At 35.5% G+C, this 20733-nt stretch overlaps 2 protein-coding genes and 1 long non-coding RNA gene across 10 annotated transcripts in view; 1 reads left to right on the top strand and 2 right to left on the bottom strand.

Annotated features, from left to right (window-relative positions):
* LOC101742149 (NPC intracellular cholesterol transporter 1) overlaps positions 1–20733 on the bottom strand; it is a 69335-nt gene that overhangs the window by 35939 nt on the left and 12663 nt on the right. For all 8 annotated transcript variants that reach the window (XM_038020182.2, XM_038020177.2, XM_038020184.2 and 5 more), the window contains exons 3-4: positions 604–823; positions 32–111 (exon numbers count right to left, since the gene is read on the bottom strand). In XM_038020182.2, coding sequence (XP_037876110.1) covers positions 32–111; positions 604–823 — 300 coding nt within the window. The remainder of the gene's footprint in view (positions 1–31; positions 112–603; positions 824–20733) is intronic.
* Positions 8490–12420, top strand: LOC119630536 (uncharacterized). The gene is made up of 6 exons (XR_009977077.1): positions 8490–8585; positions 9234–10709; positions 10877–11066; positions 11434–11569; positions 11652–11793; positions 11874–12420. It is a non-coding gene; the product is annotated as an uncharacterized LOC119630536 (long non-coding RNA).
* LOC119631232 (uncharacterized) lies at positions 12274–20457 on the bottom strand. Its single transcript, XM_038021900.2, has 5 exons — positions 13600–20457; positions 13370–13502; positions 13063–13245; positions 12934–12991; positions 12274–12774 (listed from the first exon to the last, which is right to left on the bottom strand). Exons 1-5 carry the CDS (start codon positions 13647–13649, stop codon positions 12422–12424), a joined length of 777 nt encoding a protein of 258 aa, XP_037877828.2. The 5' UTR covers positions 13650–20457; the 3' UTR covers positions 12274–12421.

Here is a 20733-nt window from a genome sequence, read left to right as displayed (position 1 = left end):
CTCAACCATTTCAATAACAATAAGAACTTACCTCAGAGCATGAGTTGTAGATGCCATCCATGAAAGTTTTACTCAGGTAGTAATCGATCTCAGATATCCTGCGATGTGTACCTTGAAATGAATAAAAACAATTTTATAGATATTATCCAAACAGAACCTGAAATAAAGACAAGTTGGAAAATTTGGAAAAACATTATTTATCAATCAGAACTCTATAAATTGTCTGAAAGTACATTTTTAAAGTTATATCTTCTCGTTGAACATGTGGATCCATTAATGCATTCAGCTTGGATATTACTGGTGGTAGGACCTCTTGTGAGTCCACGCGGGTGGGTACACCACCCTGCCTATTTCTGCCGTGAAGCAGTAATGCGTTTCGGTTTGAAGGGTGGGGGCAGCCGTTGTAACTATACTTGAGACCTTAGAACTTATATCTCAAGGTGGGTGGTAAATTTGTGGATATCTATGGGCTCCAGTAACCACTTAACACCAGATGGGCTGTGAGCTAGTTCACCCACCTAAGCAATAAAAAAAAATCTGGAAGCGTGCGCTTACCAAATTCAATTACATAATTTGATCAGAACAAACAAAAATGCAACTCACCGTTGAACTGTTCTGTTTGAACTGGCTTCAAGTATTTGCTCTGATCGACGGCGCAGGCCATTCCACAGATCGGCTTCAAAAAGTTCTGAAAGCACGTCGGGCATCTCCCCAGCAAATTTTCCGCAAGGGCGATATTCACTTTGAGCTGGTTCAGTTGTTCGTAATTGCAGCACGAATAACCTCCTTTGGCTATCTCGGGACAATATTGCTCAATTATTTTCTGTAAACAAACATGTTTTTTTTTAATTATATTTATTCTAGACATAGAATAAACAATTCTAGACATTTACTGGTGGTAGGACCTCTTGTGAGTCCGCGCGGGTAGGTACCATCACCGTGCCTATTTCTGTCGTGAAGCAGTAATGCGTTTCGGTTTGAAGGGTGGGGCAGCCGTTGTAACTATACTTGAGATCTTAGAACTTATATCTCTCAAGGTGGGTGGCGCATTTACATTGTGGATGTCTATGGGCTCCAGTAACCACTTAACATCAGGTGGACTGTGAGCTCGTCCACCCTTCTAAGCAATAAAAAAACACAAAAAAACGGATGCCCTAAGCATGCGACGTTCCAGATGTCCGTATTCAACCATGATTCTACGATTTGACTCCTGTGGGCTAAGGCTTCAATGTCTGTGAGTAACGTATCTAATCCGTGTTCACGACCACTCTCCACGATAAAAGAATTAAACGCACGAGTAACAAAAATTAAAGCAAAGAAAGGGTAATCACTGATTGTAGAACATTAAAAGATCACGGTGGTAGGTACTAATGCAGAAATAGTCTGTTGTAAAGCATTTATGCGTACCAGGGTACCAGGCGTAACTACGGGTAAACTAAAATGTACGATAGTCGCTACATAAAACAATTGAGACTTCAACCTGATATAACCACCGCTTGCTACTAAACACCAAGTGAACGACGGTCTGGTCTTCCCACCCATTATTGTAAGATTTATAAAAATGACGATGACTATTTACAATCGAGATGGCCATAATCTCACTGTCATTAAAGTACGAGTATTAAAACACAAAATTATAGAACCAAATAAATTATTTTTAATTATATTTTAATTTTATAACAAAATACACTGATTACTTTGATTTCGTAATTCACTGAATACAGATGATATCATACGATAGCATGTCGTGTAATGGCGACAAATAAGAAGGACCGAGAAGTTCATTGCGTTCATTTTAATAAAGAACTCAATTTTATTGGGTATCGATTCAAACCAGAATCAACAAAATCGGTAATATTTTAGTGGAGTATTCGTGTTACAAATATATTAAAAATATACGCCTCTAACTGAGCACAAGCTCCTTCTTTTCTATTTAAATACGTTAAAAAAAATAATCAAACAGATAATTTCACACACCGAAAATAATTTATTACATTTCGATAAGATGAAGGAATCATTTTATGATTTAACGACTCATCCGAGAGATGAAAGACGCGTCTTTGTTAGACGCAAAATCCGTACAATAATTACAACTCTATACTCACTGACCTGAAGGTTATCAAGCGGCCGGATGCCTTTATGAACGATACTTTATGTAAATAAATAATTATAAATTTTATTTCTAGTAGCCAATCTGTATTTATAATTAGAACGGGGAAGGAAGTGCCAAATTTCACATCAATAGGTAATGGCGTGACATTTGCATATCATCAATGTATTGTCGCGTTTTATCAAATCAGTCCTACTGTGTTTATGTAAAACTCTATAAATAACATAACAATGCATTAATTTTGTTTGAATAAAAATCTTGCATTGGATTCCACGTAGTCGGCACTTAATAAGGAATACATGAAACAACATGTTGAGCACAGTAAAATCATCAATATGGGTAATTAAAAACGTAAACAATTTGCAACAACAAAGAACCTAAGTCGTAAAACGAACACGAAACTAACTATGCGCTAGCAAACCGCTTCAAGGATACCGACTCAACGTTATTTATCGCAACACAAATAAGTCTAATTAAAAACACGGCCCTAGAATACACTACATGAAAGTACCAGAAATATCATGTTAAGTTGGCCGACCATGAGCTCATCTGCCAATTTATATAATCGATATAATATACAAACATTTTTTAGAGAATTCTCAGTGTTGCAGAAAAAGCATTTAAATAAAAAATTATGATATTATTCGACAAATACAGAGATGTGGATTTTTTTTTCGTAAAACCTAATTTTTAGAATACGCTCCTTTCAGGAATAGCCAACAATCATCACTACAATTTATCGTTTTCGGAAAAGGTTCGTCCCTTGCAACTAAGTTGATATGAAGGTAGCTAATCTGCATCGGAATCCAATTTTTTTTTGATAACAGCGCACTTATCCCCTGTAATTGTTGATATCTATGAGCATCTGTTATCATTAGCTGGGTCGTGTGATCTGCATATAAAGACTATAAAACATAAATAACTGCAAATAGCACGACTCAATTCTACTGATAAAACGACTCAATTCTACTGATAAAACATATTCAATGCTTTGTTTTTCTTTGCAATCATCTCCACCACGTTTCTTTACAATCAAGATACACACGTGACAAACTGCGGACAAACGTGATCGATGTTAAGAGAGTCGCTGGCTTGATACCAAGTCATCGAGTGACAATGATATCACACTTGCGATTTTACCGGAACGGCTATCTGTTTTGTGTACGTCCAACGGATGACAGCCGGTGACGTCACAAGTTTTTTACCGTGAATCATAACTTGTTTGTAATGTGAAACACTGATGCCATTTCAAAGTTATATGACACAATGAGGTTGTCGTGTTTGATAAATAATGAACTAGTAGTATAAATAGTGAACGACTCGTATTAAAAAAATGATGACAGTAACATTTTTTTTTGTTTTAGGTTCGTTGAATGTCCGTGCACGCCTAATGAGCGTGTCAATACGTTTTACGAGAAAATAAATACTACAGAAATTCAAGAATGATGAAATGTCGCCATTTTAAGAGAAAAACCATTAAGTACAACCGTCTGTATTATATATTGAAATGAAATTTATAAAACAATGGATATGTCTCTTCTGTCTCTTCAAATACACCTACCTAGATAAAGTAAAATCTTCACTCTTAAAGTTTATCAAAAGTGGTTAGTTTTCACTTGAAAATTACAAGACAGACTCTTATAAAGATTATATTAATATTAGAGATTATGAAATCGACATAGTATATTAATTGTTATCGCCAAACATAGGTAGGTAGTATATGTATGTATTTTTGTAGATATGTTTAACGAGACACATTCAGAACTAAAACTATTGCGTTGTAGTATTATTACAAGCGTGGAGTATAAACAGTCCTCCGCAAATATATAACATATAATACGCCTTGTCTGTATCTTGTTTTTTAGACGACTAATATTAGGTGAATCTACTATATCGTAGTTGCAAAGTTGTATAAATGTAGTTTTCGAGAAATAAAAAAAAAAATTACCTCCTGAAAAAAAAATATATATGCGAATATTTTTTTAGCACATAGGATACTTTGATCTACAATAAAATGCAAAGTAACACTTAAGATTTTTTATGTTTGACGCGTAATAAAGTGAACTATTCGCCTTCGCTCGGTCCAAGCACTGTTACTCTTTTATTAATGTTTAAATGTTGTTATAATTTTGGCTGTATGACTGCCCAGAATAGCAACACCATGTACTCACTCTTCCCGCTCATGTTCATGGCAATTAAGTGGCTCACCAGCAACAGCGTTCAAGGGTATTGTTGCAGCATACTACTATAGCATTTACTGATGTAGGGTGTGATATGAGTCCGCATAGGTACAATACCACCGATCTGTCTACTTTGAACCAAAATCAATAGTATATTCGCAACACAACTGAGTATTCCGCCTTATGTCTCCAGGCATATACTTGGCTAGATCTACAATATGATGCCTATAGACATCGGTGGGTGACAGCTGAGATTACCGACGATGGGCCGTGAGATCGTCTACCGATGTATGCAACAAAAATATTGTCAATCATACAAGTTTATACTTTGTACAAAAACTATGTTTATGTTTAACATATGAAGTGCCACGAGCCATTACAATGAGGTCGACACTTTAGCCATGACCTATTCTTTTGGTGTTAATCTGCATATTTAAAATAACAAGTTCTTATTTGACTTTCTGAAAATACCTAGATGTCGTCCTATAAACCGCGACTAAAATTCAAATTATTGTATGTATTACAAAAATTTGTAACAGTGGAGACCCACTCGTCTAAGCCGAGTAAAGAGAGACAGACAAAAAACCAGAATCATACAGATCAATTTAGAGGACATAACAATAAAAATTTATACATTTAAACGATCGATCACGAAAAAGGTTGCATTTTTGACCAAAGCAACAAATACATACATATTAGCATTTTAACATTGGCCATTTGTAAATTTATAATTGTGGCTCAAATTTTTACACATGTGCAGTCCAAAGCTAAGTCCTTGTCAACCTCTAGCTGATTGTTTTACATACATTTAAGACATATAATATTTAAAGCAGTTTCTCTAGGTCACGCGTTACTCAACATATTTCTACTAACAGTCCAATGGGAATCTTGTAAATATCCTTAGAAGTTTGACCCAACAAGCGGTACCTAATTCGACCATTAGGCAGATGTCCCCAATATAGGTATCAGGGACACCTAAATGTACCAAAGCCCTACATTTTATAATAATAAAAAGAATTATATAATTTTACATATCACATTTATTGACCAATTCACACCGTATAAGTGCTTGCGTCATTTATGTATTTACGTATATAAAACAAGTTTCACTATATCGTTTTCAGACGTTTCGTGTTATTTCCACGAATTGTATGCACAAAAGAAATACTAACAGACCAGGTTTATATTTTATTCAAAGAACTACTACTCTAGGACGCGGAAAATACCAGAAAGCCAGGCGCAAAACTGATATCTAAGAACACTAATCGAATGACGCATACTATACTAAAGCCCACTCATGTACATCATTATCAAACAATCGACACACGTTTAACAAAACTTGACACCTGCGCTGTATCTTATCACGGTTTTATTGACACAAAATTAGTACAAGTTCTGAGTATGGGCTTGGTCGTGACATTATTGCTCGGTCTTTGCATGCCAATTATACTTTTAGTGTAGATATTTCTGCAAATTTACTACTCATTCCAAAGCCTTACTGTAAATACTGTTGGTATCAAAATAAGGTTGATGGGGCAGTTAATCTGCTCAAGCAGTACTCTTAATAGGATATTCTTTGTTCGATTACGTATATTTATACATTAAAACAGAAATCATCATTGGGTACTTTGTTCCGAAATTACAGTAATAACAACATGTTGTGTTATAGATAAATTTCGCCATTTTTGTCGCATACACATAATGGTGACGAGTTCATGAGTTCGAGAGTTCACATGGCTAGGCATCAACACCTTGTCCATGTCTGCCACCAAACAGATAAAGCGTTACTGCTTAAATAGTAGTAGAAAGACGTTGTTCGTTACAATAAAATAGACAGTGTAAGTTTGTATTTACGCTGTATAAAGCCTATAGGACTGTGGTAACGTGGATTTTAAGCTTGCCTGCCTATTTTGACCACTTTAAACAACATTAGAATATTGCCTAGAGTCGACCGTGGCCTGACCTCATATTACGGCCATGGAACGCTGTTCACATAACAATTTTCCTTCAACGAAATTTCATACCCTTAACTTCGTCATTATAAAAAATTGTGCAAAATTCAAAATGTAGACTAATTTATTATAAATTCGGTAGGTTTGTTGATTTAATGTAGGGATTCTCAAAGGGGACGATTTCCGACCTACCGACGACTTAACTAAGCGCAAAGTTTATTTAAATTGGTAATATTTTGTATTAATGGAAAAAAAGTGGAATTGGAATTTTTAAAATGATTTGACTATAGGGTATTTTAGAAAAGGAGTATCTTCCCAAAGAGTTTCAGAATCTCTGAATTTATCTGTTGATAAACACTGACTGCTATACATTATTTTATTTTTATTTTAAATCTTTTTAACTAGTACGTTATTTGAAAAAAGATCGTAACTGAAATTAAAAAATAATCCCGGATTTTGATATAATGTTCTACTGGTAGACGGAGTTTAATTTGGAGAATGATTTTGTACGTTCGTCAGTGTGCTTTTTCTAATGTATTAGATTTAAAGAAACAATTATGAAATGTTTTCTAATTTCTGTTTACTGTAAATTATGTTAGTATCCTGATACAAATATCCCTTATTTTAATTCAAATTCAATTGTATGAAATCAACATATTATCATCATTATTTTAATAGCCAGATGTGCATTAGAGCCATCCTTCCTCAATAACACAGCGAGCAGCAACCGTTGTCGGAACGCACATCAAGGTGACTTAATAGAGGTCACAAAGCATTCTGGACAAAGTCTTCTAAAACCGGTCAAACCATAATCCGAACTTCGGAACACGTTTTAGTAATGCGGCCTCAATTATGTAACTGAACTACGACCAGAACTAATGGAAGACGAGTGACCTTCGAACGACGGTCAATACTGCACAATTGATTACATACCAATAATTATGTTGACATAATAGATACGTGTTCATTTTTAATCAGTAAAAGTATAGAACGTCTCGAAAGGGACAAGAAAATCGTAACGAAATAATTAGTCTTAGTCCTTTCCAGTGTCGACAGGAATACTTTTACTGGTGGTAGGACCTCTTGTAAGTCCGCGCGGGTAGGTACCACCACCCTGCCTATTTCTGCCGTGAAGCAGTAATGCGTTTCGGTTTGAAGGGTGGCGTAGCCGCTGTAACTATACTTGAGACCTTAGAACTTATATCTCAAGGTGGGTGGCTCATTTACCTCGTAGATATCTACGGGCTCCAATAACCACTTAACACCAGGTGCGCTGTGAGCTCATCCACCCATTTAAGCAATAAAATAATAAAAATAAAAGTTAGCCGAGGCAATACACTCTGTATTGGTAAAACGCCAATCTATATTTGATTTAAAACAATTGCCACGTGTGTGAGAGAGCATCACTCGAGAACGGTCCGACCAATTTATCGGATTTCATATTAGCTGTACTCGCAATTGCCAGGACAAAGTTTTACCAAAGACATCTGTGGGTGAACCACGAGAAAAGTCCGAAATATCGGTGATTTTCACAAAATAAGCGAGAGCCAAAGCGAGACCGTGCTTCACGAAATTACATTATAACAAACAAAACTTTTTCTAGAAGGGTCGTCTGCCATTCTTTCAATTTACAATGGCAAGTACATTAATTTATTATATTATTAAAACTAGCGACCCGCCCTCGCTTCGCTTCGGAAACATTAAAACACACATGAAACAAAAAAAAACAAAAATTTTTTTTTTTTTAAAAAAGTAGCCTATGTTCATCAGGGACAATGTCGGCTTCTAATGGAAAAAGAATTTTTCAAATCGGTCCAGTAGTTTCGGAGCCTATTCGAAACAAACAAACAAACAAACAAATCTTTCCTCTTTATAATATTAAGTATAGATGAAGTATTTATTAGTTTAACTTGGCGAAGGAAAACCGGCCAAAAAATTTATGAGCAGAACAATTTACCAGATACAAAGTAAAACCGCTACTTATTCGCGCGCGACACTATAAGTACTTATATATAGATAATTAATCAAATTATATTAATCAAGTATATGTACGACTCATAAAAAACTGGGAAAATACTGGATCGTATTGGCCCAATTAGTCATTCTTACCACGAGGTCACGTGAGATAACGCATCAAAAATATTTTTTTATTGTTTATCTTAATTTAATCGCTGGGGCGGGGGCGGGGGGGGGGGGTGGGGCGTAATAATTATCTGTATTCATTAATCAAATTCACGTAGCTGTGTCTTTATTTGATATTTGCATATTATACAGGAGAAAAGAAATGTGATTGTTCAAAAACAAAAGATAAAATATAAAAAAGTTTTTATAATTAATTTATTGGTAAGTTGTGTACACATGTGGCATAATAAATATAAAAACGATACCAGTTAGGTACATTGTCAAATTGTTTTCAGACTATATAATTTATTGTTGGAGTTTGCAAATAGCAACGACTATAACCACAGTCACGAGAAGAATGTTGTAAACACAGAACTTCTACTAAGTTACGTTATTACGTAGCGACAATTCAATCAAAAACATAATAATATAATCGCAAATTCAATCAAAAGTTATATTATATACATGTAATACTAAACTAACGAGCGTTTCACTCGGTCAGGTTATATTAGCGTTGTCGTCTAATGTTTCGTGGTACCTACTGGAACGCGTCTGACTCATGAAACGCGAATATTTGGGCCGCCATTCTGAAACTTTATTTATTATTTTATTTTACGAATGATTATTTACCAATAATCCTTCGTTGCTGTGTGGAGCAGAAATTCAATCGATCACTTAGTTGCTGAGTGTGGAATTAATAAAAGGCAGTCTAACTATTCTTAGGTCGGATCTCTTTCCATGGCATTCCATGGCTTAAAGGAAATTTTCAATGCAAAAGATACAACCATGTCTAACTATTCCTTGGTTAACTAGACCTTTATGATTCTGGTTGTCCTAACCCAGCATTGAGTTTGACACTTTGCATTTCAGATGTTAATTTTGCGATAAAGATGCGGTCTACTAACTACAATGGCTTCTTATACTAGACAACGATCTTAATTAATCGTCCCTTGCTGTAGTTTGGATTTATTTTCAAGACATTTGAGACAACATCAATAGAGGCCCGACATTTTAATATTAATAAAAAGCGGCGCGCCGGTCTCTTTTCAATTAATCCCATGACGCTGTCTGATTACTACGAGTACCAATCAGGCTCTGTATTCTAGCGTTACAATTACATGCTACTGGACAAAATTGTGAATATTTCCCGTTCTGGCTATTTCCAGTGTGCGTACCTACTCTCAAAAGTCTGTCGCTTAGACAAAAGGAACCTTGCTAAAATATATCCTGTGTTAATAAAGATAGAAACTATGTATGTGCGAAATTTAATCTGTTAATCATATATACACAGACTTTTATTTTTATAACATTATATCCTATAGAAGTACCTACAGCTTAAAAACTATTACTGATCCGAAGTAAAATGGCAGTGACGCATTGTTGATCATACAGTACCATTCTACCAACACGTCTTCTACTACATATATGTATACTGTACATCCTGTGCTACAAGGTCATATTTGCAATTAAAAATTATAAAATTTTCGAAAAAATCACAAATAACATTTAATTTATACTACATTAAGCATATTTCCCAGAGCCTCTGAACATAACAAGTATGATTTCATCTGTAGCCCTAGCACGAATAACTTGCGAAAATGTATTCGTAACGTTATCGAATTATATTTGTATGAGATTCGTACAGCGCCCCTATCGTACGTAAAAGGAACTAATTTTGGTAGCACGAACAAATTTCGTATCGCAATCGTATCGTCACGTAAACGATACTTGAACCATATAAACAATGAAACGCTATAATTGCGAGCACGAACACTGTTTTGACGTACGGTAATGTAAATTTCGAAGGCTGGGTATCGAGTATTGTCGAAACTTTATTCACTTAAGATTTGTTGGTGAGAAAGGTTTCGTAACGTGTTTAAATATAATTTTATCCATGTTTTTATTTTATAAGTAATTTTTTATAAATAATAGTGTTTTCTTATCACTTTAGTTAGTTCTTATATACAATTAATTTTAATAAATTGCGCAAAATGCAAAGACCACCGTTGTACGAGCGTAGTCCCTTATATTATTTTGTTGCTGCAAGTTTACTTGAAAATGAAGAATATTCATCAAGAGAAGTTAGGTAAGTACCTACTTCAGTCAATCGTGTTATATTCTAATATTTTTTAAACATAAATTAATTGAGAATCAATTGGTTTTATTACTTATAGAGAAATTACACGCAGAGTTGCTCTGAGAAAGAAAAATAATCCTGTGGACATAAATGACGCGGAATTCAAAAATAGATACCGGTTGAATAAAGAATCATTCAAGTTTCTTTGTAATCAACTTAAGCAAAAAACATCTTTAAAAGGAAGTTCCAGGATAAGTTTGGAACTTAAGGTAAGTTTGTTTTTATTATCTCAGTAGGTAGACGAGCATACGGCCCACATGATGGTAAGTGGTAACTCACTCGCTCGCTCGCTCATGTATGTTAGCAATGCTAAGGGCAGTGCCAAGTCTCTATTGTGAGAAAAGCTTAAATGTAACATAAAATTCAAACATTTCAGGTTCTTTGTGCGCTATCTTTTTATGCCACTGGATCTTACCAACGCTTAGTGGGAATGGCTAAATATTTGGGCCAAACGACTGTTAGCAAATGTGTGAAGGAAGTAACAGATGCTCTTGTAACTCCTGCAATTTTAAATACTTTCATAAAATTTCCTTATGCCAGAGCTGATAGAGATGTAATAAAAACAAGTAAGTGTGAACTATATAATTTTATTACAAACATTCATTTTTATATTATCACGATTTGGCGTAAACTTATGACTACAAAGTAGTATTGTTATTTTTATTTTTTTTATTGCTTAGATGGGTGGACGAGCTCACAGCCCACCTGCTGTTAAGTGGTTACTGGAGCCCATAGACATCTACAACGTAAATGCGCCACCCACCTTGAGATATAAGTTCTAAGGTCTCAAGTATAGTTACAACGGCTGCCCCACCCTTCAAACCGAAACGCATTACTGCTTCACGGCAGAAATAGGCGGGGCGGTGGTACCTACCCGCGCGGACTCACAAGAGTTCCTACCACCAGTACCAATTGTTTGTTTTTACCTTACAGATTTTTTGCAAAGTATGGTTTCCCAGGAGTTATAGGATGCATTGATGGATGTCATTTCCATATTTTCACACCCAAAAAAGAAGTCGAACATTTATATTATAGTAGAAAGCATTTCCATTCATTAAATGTGCAAATGGTAAGCACAGCTCCGCCGGCGTGTCCAAATGAAGTAAAATAGAAAATGAAAAACTGATGTAATGATTTTTCTTCAATTTTAGATTTGTGATAGTGATTGTCGTATTTTAAACGTAAATGCGAAATACGGAGGAGCCACCCACGACGCTTTTATTTGGGAAAATAGCGTGGTCAACAATTATATGCAGAGCTTACATCGAAATAACGAGCAAGTGTGGTTGTTAGGTAATATTTTACTAATAACCTTTACAAATATTCAGACTAAGTTTAATTTATTTTAACTAGGTTTTTTTTATAAATTCCAGGTGATTCTGGTTATCCACAGCGACCCTGGTTGATGACACCAATTTTAGATGCTGTTGAGGGAACTCCAGCTTATAAATATACAGCAGTTCATGGAAGGACCAGGGTAGCTATTGAAAATACTTTTGGGCGACTAAAAAACCGATGGCGTTGTTTGTGTAAGGATCGCACATTACACTATGCTCCAGTAAAATGTGCAAAAATCATAACAGCATGCTGTGTATTGCACAACTTAGCCATTGAGTTCAACGTACCTGAACCAGAACCAGCAGAGATTGAAAACCCCAATTTGGCTATGACAATATCTGAACATATTTTTCAAGAGAATACTACAGGAGATGGGTTAATTAGGGGTAGAGCTATAAGAAGTATTTTAGCAGATAAAATTAATAGACTTCATACATAATTTTACTTTTGTTTATTAATTTTGTAAAAAATATAGTAATTGGTAATTATAATTAAGTAATTGGTAAAATAAAATAAAATAAAATAATTAAGTAATTGGTAAAATAAAAGTAGTTGGTAAAAAAATATAGTAATTAAGCTTAACTTAAGACTTTCTCTCCATAAACCTCACAAAAGCTTCCATTGCCTCTTTCATAAATTCCAGCCATTGACCCTGCATCCGTAGCTCTTCATCTCTCTGTCTTACTCTTTCACGTACCTCAAATTCTCTAACTCTCAACCGATCTCTTTCTAATTCCTCATATACCCTATCACGCTCTGAAGCATACTCCCTTGCCTTTCTGTCTATATCTAAAAACATTTTTGTTAAATTGTTTTTTCTTTTTTTCTGCGGCGGAGGGTTCCACTCCTCTTCCTCGTTAATGACTGGAGGGGGAGCCTCAGTTGGTGGTGGTGGAGCCACTGTTGGTTGGCTGCTTGTGCTAGGAGCATTCCAATCTATAAATTATTCCAATATGTAATAAGCCAGTTTATACAATTAGTCTCATTTAGGTTCATAGATATCACAGCTGTGATATCCTTCTTATTTTATGTATAAAGATACAGTATTAAGAAACAATGAACTTCAATAAATCTAAAATTAAAAGGGCTACGCACCTATTTCCGGTTCCTTTAAAATAATTTGAGTATTTGGCATCTCAGTTGAAATTTCTTCCTGAAATAAAAAAAAAAATACTTACTACATGCAATATTTATTGCACAATTGAAATGTAAAGTATAGCTAACTTGTGGAAACCCAGCTTCTTTTATCTCCATGCCAGTAGCTGCCTGCACTCCAATTATCTGCATGACCCTTTGTTCTTGGTCAGTCAATAATAAATGGAGCGCTGGTCCGCCACCAGTGCCACTAGCAGCTCTATTAATTTTAGCACACTTTTTCTTGCAATTATTCTTATAATCACTCCACACCTTAATTAACAAACAAACATTAAATTAGAATTTCTAAACAAGAAAATTAATAACAAAGTTAGTAGATTCAGTCAAGTGCTTCAGCAGAAAAAAATAGCGTCCCTTGAGTTAACACTTGACATACCTTACGCCATTTGTCCTCACTCTTAGGATCTCCTGAAGAATCGCTATTTAGTAATGCCGTTAACTCTTTCCACTTCATCTGTATAAAATTGCGACCTCGTGGACCGCCTGATGGTTTTGATAAATCTCCATTTCTGGAATATAAATTGTATGGCACATTTCATAAATATTGACTGAAACACTTGAGTTAATAAAACTTTTCTAATAAATTAGAACTTTATAAGTACTTACGCTTCCATAAATTCTACCATTGTTAAATACTGTGAGTGGCTAGTTCTCATATTTAAATAGGCAAATCTTCAAAAATAAGTACTAAATTAATAAAAACAATGAAACACTTTCGCTCTTCACAAGAACTAAAGCAAACATAAACAAACTTAGCCTTGGCCGATATCAAGTGGATTCGTTCGGAATCCGAATTTTTTTGTTTTGATATCCAAGACACTATTTTATTCCTTCGATTTTAATGTCATATCATGTTCCTAAATATCTGTCTTCATATGTACTTCACTTTGTATGCACTAGTTAATTATTTTTTAATTAAATAAACCGTAAATTCAAAAGTTTAAAATAAAATGACAACTTGGTTAAGTTTCCGAACGAATCATTAATTCCATATGATAATCATTTCATTCCACAAGGACCGTCCCTACTTACGTTAGGATGACGTCACTAACGTATTCGAATCGAGCTTACGATAGTTGGCAAAATGTTGTTCGTGCTGCGGAGTAACGTTAACGTATCGAGGGCTCGATACGTTAACGTTACGAATTCGTAAAATTTTCGTGCTTGGGCTACTGATCAAAAGTAAACATTAGCCATACACCGCAACCACCATACACCGGTTTTATCGATACAATGCAAAAACGGTCTTATGTTTACTACGTAGAGTTTATATTCGAATGAAGTTAAAATTGTTTACCCTGGCAACGAGCCCGACTTCACCACCGACAGAATTCAAGATCAAACCACCGGAATACGTATACGTTTGTAAACATGATTTGCATTTATACTAGCTCTACCCAATTATTTCAGCAGGTTAATACATAAGTACGGTAGACAGCGGCTTGGCTCTGCCCCTGGCATTGCTGAAGTCCATGGGCGACGGTAACCACTCACCATTAGGTGGGCCGTATGCTTGTCTGCCTTCAGGGAAAAAAAAAGTAGACGAGGGTCTACAACCTTGCACAATTAGCTTTTTCAATTAAGTAGTAGCGTATTTGGCAGTAAATGTGTATTAATTAAAGGTTTTCATGTAATATTATATATAGCTTCTTTTATGTTATACAACGAACCGCTTTTTTTTATAAATGCATGCAGTCGGTACCTGTAATTGTGTTAGCATTTAGTGTGAAATCAATGTATATGATACCTGTAATGTTCTGTGCTGATGTATAACATGTTGCTAAACTATAAATAAATAAAAATAAAATATAATAAATAAGTATTTGAACCTCCAAGATTAAAACCTCAAAGATTACTTTAATCTACACAGTTTTTTTTTCGTATAATTGCGGGCTCGTTACACCAACACCAAAGATGAAGATTCATTTGCGAACTTCTGTTTTGAATGCTTTTGAATGTTACCGATCAAATCAGTCAGGTAACGCCATTAAATACTTCCAAAATAATTAATAACAATACTTTAATTATAGTCTCTTCATAACAGCTTTTTACTAGGTGGGAAGACTTTTTTACATTAATTTTGCACGACCTTACAAGTCTTAGTAATCTTATACGTTGTTCATCATTACTTTTTGTTAACAGTTGAAATGTTCAATGTTCAAGGATATGTTTTAGATGACCGATAACAAAAAAATGGTTTATAAAAATAAAAAATATATTTGTGGTAACGGTAAAAATATTACATAAAGTACTCTAGGTATTCCATAATATCTAGAATGGTAATATTAATACGGTATCATTATTACATAAAGTACTCTAGGTATTCCATAATATCTAGAATGGTAATATTAATCACCTAGTCCTATCTGATGCTATGTGGTTACCGGTAGTACAAAGTAAATATGATCACCCGCCCTGAGACAAGAGGTTTAAGTCTCCATTGTCTTGTATTTATTTATTTCAAAAACAATAATTATCAAAGCAAGACACATAATGTACTGGAGATCATGATACGTCTTCACTCAGACATTGTTATAATGTTTCCTTCTTTTTTTCCCTTCCTATTCTAGTGATCTCAAGGGATCATTTTAGACCGAACGAGTAGGCGAGTTCACGGGGCTCTAACCTGGTGAATTTGTTAACAGTAGTCCTAGCTAGAGTAGTGCTTCGAAAATTTTACTACCGGATCGGAAACGCGACCCACTGAGAATATCCGGCGAGAAACTGTGGGCTGTGTATCTGAGGGTTAATTTTACTCACCGAAGCCTTCGTCACAAGCGACGAGTTCGACCTAAAAACCACGATAGTGGATCTGGAGGATCCGAAATGACATGTTATTTACGGTTCGGTCCGCAGGATCGACTATGTACATAGTTACCGGGGGCCACAAGATGCTTTTCGTATCGCGCCGCTTTCTCGAAATAAATGTTTTCTAATATTTAAACCTACATCAGCTATTCCGTCTTACCATTCATACTTTAATGTACAAGAGCTTTGCGGCAGAGATGGTATAGCGGTGGTACCTAACGGTAAGCGAGTTCGGCCTTACAATAAATACGCTTTCATCATTATGATCATCATCATAAACCTATAGCAGTCCACTGGTGAGATAGACCTCTTTAATTGCACGGCACCGAGCACGATCCTCGGTTTCTCTCATCTCATACGCTTTACCATAAATAATTTTATAAACCGGGCTCGATTTCTATTACACGATATTTTCCTAATTCGACTTCGCAAGAGGACAACCGCAACCACATCGCCATCAAAAATGGTCAGAGTTAAACACAATCAGTTTTCATGTTTAGTTATGTACGCCAACTTTGAGGTCGAAAACTACCCAATTTAATTGTAGCGATTTATACTAAGAAACTTGAGTATAAATATATTAGTAGGATCAAACGAAGAATTTCTTAAGACGTGTTACACGATTTTGTGACGACAGCGTAAAACATATCTTAAAATACATAGAAGCTGACGCGCGAAACTTGTTTCGCAAATAATTACAGCGCGATGATGGCTTCCTTGTGTTGATTATATGTATACGAATTTAGTGAAGTCATTTCGGTGATTATAAAATATATAGTTAAGTTTTTACTGTGTGGTGGTTGTTGTTGTAATACTTAATCATTTTACAATTTTTTAACCTACATTTCATATTATTACGTCGTTTTTTTTCTACCTATGCTGATAGCCTTGAGAGGCTATTTCCGCTTCTCCTTAACATGCAGGTGAGCTCACGGAGCTCAAAGCGGGAGTGTTGCTAACACTGGCCCTAGCAAGAGCAGCGCTTCACAGAATCTACCACCGGATCGGAAACGCGACCCACTGAGAAGATCCGGCGAGCTACTCAGTCGTGCAATGCGTGACTGATGCTGTAAGTCGACTGCGTCGCGGCAGAAATCAGCAGTATAGTAGTACCTATCCGAGCAAGCTCACAGTACCAAATGCGTTAATTTATGTTTTCTATACTTAGTTGATTTATAAAAATATCGAACGTAATAACGTTATTTATACGTTGAAAAATATAACATGTTCACTATAAAAAATGTAGACTATATTATAATGTAAATAATCAAATAGTTAATAATAGTCTCATAATGCAAATGTCAGTATGATTTTGTTTTTTTAAATTGACTTTTATTAGATTCGTCGGCCCACTCCATATTCAACAGTTACATTAGACCCCACAAACACAACAATTGAGAATTCAAGTGGCTACATCGAGAAAAAAAATTTAATCTGCATCGGTACAACGATAGTTTGTATGTTTCGCGGCAGAAATAGCATTGTTTACGTTGGATTTAGACAATAAACAAACACGTTTTTTATCTCTGATAACATCATGGCGCGATGTCGCTGAATATTGCAGGCTTTATTATACGTTATCAACCAGCAAACAAAGAAAAAGGACTGAAAAAAAAAACGAAATGATTACGTAGAATAATCAGAGAAAAATATCTATCTATGTATGTTTTCAGTTGGGAAATTATATTGCTTTCAAGATTTATAGGGGGAGGGCGATATTCATTATAATTTTTTTTTTTTTTTATTGCTTAGATGGGTGCATTTACTATAACTATTGACTTTTTAGTACACTGGTACAGGAAAAAGTAATTTTAATTACACGTGTATAGAAGATTTATTTTGCTCTTATCAAGAATATATTTAAGGATTACAATCTAAGCTTGATATTGTCCGGTCACAGGGGTCGTTACACTTTCGAGATACAAAATATAAAAAAAAAAAAACAAATTTAATTACATATTATTATCATTTATATTGTTATCTCAAGTGTACAACGTCTCGCTAAATATGTATTTGGTTTGTTAACACAAACGTTATCGATCATAAAGTACATACTTTGTCTCGAAGAAAAAAAAAACTCAAATTATATTCGCATGCGCGTTTAAAACTTTGTGCAACGACTTCCAATAATTATGATGATGATGATGCCGGATAAAATACAGAAAATTACAAAAAAATATTTTTTGACGTTTAACTACATCGTTTTTTTAGGTTTGAGGGAGGCCTCTCTCCAGTTTCATTAGGGCAGGTGGGCGAGCAAAGGCTCAGCCAGGAGGGGTGCAATTTGCTAACAGCTGCCCGAGCGCCTACAAAGGAGACCTAACAACTCAAGGGCTTGTCTTACTGGTGGTAGGACCTCTTGTGAGTCCGCGCGGGTGGGTACCACCACCCTGCCTGTTTCTACCGTGAAGAAGTAATGCATTTCGGTTTGAAGGGTGGGGTAGCCGTTGAAACTATACGTGAGACCTTAGAACTTATATCTCAAGGTGGGTGGCGCATTTACGTTGTGGATGTCTACGGGCTCCAGTAACCACTTTAACACCAGGTGGGCTGTGAGCTCGTCCAACCATCTAAGCAATAAAAAAAAGGCAGCTGCTTCGCGAATGAATCTACTACCGGATCGAAATCGTGACCCGCTGAGAAGATCGAGCGAGAAAATCAGCGGGCTGATGCATGGGTAACTACATTGTTACGAATTTCGATACATACGATTCGAGCTTAATAGCCGTTTCCGCTTAAATTTCAATCATGTAACAACATTTCTGTAAGATACTACTGAAAAATTTTGAAACTATATACGAATACTTCGGTGTTTACGACAATTTCGAAACTTCAGGAATTTAAAATCATAATTTCATTTAATGGTGGACCTTAATGTGTTTTTTTCCATTATTCACGTCCAACCGATGACTGCGATAAGAGCGTCCATTGTATTTTTGTGCTTAGATTATACAAATGATACATAGTTTTGTTGTTTACTTACTATATTTGTAATTCACAACCAAATTGGACCATAAAACTCTACTCTCAAATCGTGTCATGGGCGTCGTATATCATAATTCCTTCACAAGAACCTTTGCTTCGTAGCGATTTGATCTAGTTTCATCTCTCCTATATGCAATTACGCATCCAGCTGATTGGGCAAGCAGGATCACGAGGGCGAAAGCGCACACGTTGCCTTGATAAGTGTGCCGAGATATAAACTGAGCTGGCGGGTTTTACCTCGCTCCATTGCGTGATTAATACAGAAAAGTACCTATAATAAATAGTAATATTGTGACAACAACCAATCGGTTGTTGTTACAATATTACACAATTGTCACAATCGTGCGAACTGTGTAGAATACGGAAGCATTTGAGGTAGGAAATCTACGGCCTTATGACGATTTTGTGTGAAACTGAAAATGCAGATATGCTGCTCATCATATGCCCCGCGTAGGTTTCTCGTGCAAAACGTCACGATCACTGCGGCTTCAAAACTGTTTATATAATAAAAGACCTATTTAACGATAGTCCTTGGGCTTGTGCTTGCGAATTTTATTTTCAAATTAATTCAAGATCAAATTCATAACTATTGAATAAAAAATCGAGATCTCCTTCCGTATGTTAATCTCTTTTTGCAATTTGAGGTCATTTAGATTTTAAACGTCGACGTCTCTCAGGATATATACGGCACGTTGAATTATTCGAATTATTACAAAGTTGATCTTATTGAATAGCATTTTTATTTTAATTTAAGAGTTATCAGCGTGAACGTAAAGTATCCGAAACGATTAATTAACCGCAAAGCTTGTTTTAATTGTGTGTCTAATTAATTTGTTATTTGTATATTTGGGGAAAATTACAAACGGAGAATCTACTACACACCGAGATAGCGATTTATTTAGGCGACGGTCCGAATGCTATTTGCGGTTTGTTGACGCAAACTTCTCTTCAAATTTTCTTATCTTATAGGATATGTACTGTAGGATAGCCACCGCTACTTACGTATGTATGATCTATTTTCATTAGATAACATAAAGAAAATGGATGTCCAAGAACTAATTAGCGAAACTAGACTTTTAGTTAATAACTAGCTGTCCCGCCAGATTTCGTAGTGCCTCAATCGATAAATTAAAGAACTAAACTTTTGTATAAAATAAACTTAAAACAAACAAAAGGAATCCGTCCGACGGGGGACACATCAAAGGGAAAACAAAATTGTTATTTTTATTTAATTCCGAGCATTTTCATATTTATCTCCCTTTTAAACCTTCTCTGGACTTCCACAAATAATTCAAGATCAAAATTAGCCAAATCGGTCCAGCCGTGCTCGAGTTTTAGCGAGACTAACAAATAGCAATTCATTTTTATATATTATATAGAAGAAGAAGATAGATAGATGAACATCTAATCTGATCACTGGGTGGTGCGTGTCTTATCTTCGTAGTGTTCTTAGTCTTTATATTAAATTAACTTTCCCTATCTTGCTATTTGCTAATTCCCAGGTGAATATCTAATAAGCAGTACACTAAGCGAAGTGCCTAACCGTGAGTACTCGTAATGAACATCAAGCTGTACGCTGTGCTATACTTAACCCAGTTTACTTACACAAAACGGAGGGCTCCTTCCGTAGTCAAGATGAATTTTCATGATTAAAATTCCATATAGATGATTATTTTTTTCGCTAAACTGAATATAGCATGCGGCCTAAAGATTCCACTGTTTTATATTGGTGGTCGGACTCAGAAACCATTTTTTATTTATTTATTGCTTAGATCGGTGGACAAGCTCACAGCCCACCTGATGTTAAATGGTTACCGGAGTCCATGGACATCTACGCCGTAAATGCCACCACCCACCTTGAGATATGAGTTCTAAGGTCTCAGTATAGTTACAAGGACTGCCCCACATCGAAACGCATTAGGTACTGCTTCACGGCAGATAGGCAGG

The sequence above is a fragment of the Bombyx mori genome, chromosome 3, assembly GCF_030269925.1.
Source record: "Bombyx mori chromosome 3, ASM3026992v2".
In the NCBI taxonomy this organism is placed as follows: domain Eukaryota; kingdom Metazoa; phylum Arthropoda; class Insecta; order Lepidoptera; family Bombycidae; genus Bombyx; species Bombyx mori.
This window is presented reverse-complemented; position numbering and strand designations above follow the sequence as displayed.

Excerpts from the sequence above, each read along its gene's own strand:
- LOC119631232 (XM_038021900.2), bottom strand. The coding sequence starts at position 13,649 with ATGAGAACTAGCCACTCACAGTATTTAACAATGGTAGAATTTATGGAA. Across the intron at positions 12,992-13,062 it reads AAGAAGCTGGGTTTCCACAA|GAAGAAATTTCAACTGAGAT; the intron begins GTTAGCTATACT and ends TTTTTATTTCAG. Across the intron at positions 12,775-12,933 it reads TTTAAAGGAACCGGAAATAG|ATTGGAATGCTCCTAGCACA; the intron begins GTGCGTAGCCCT and ends AATAATTTATAG.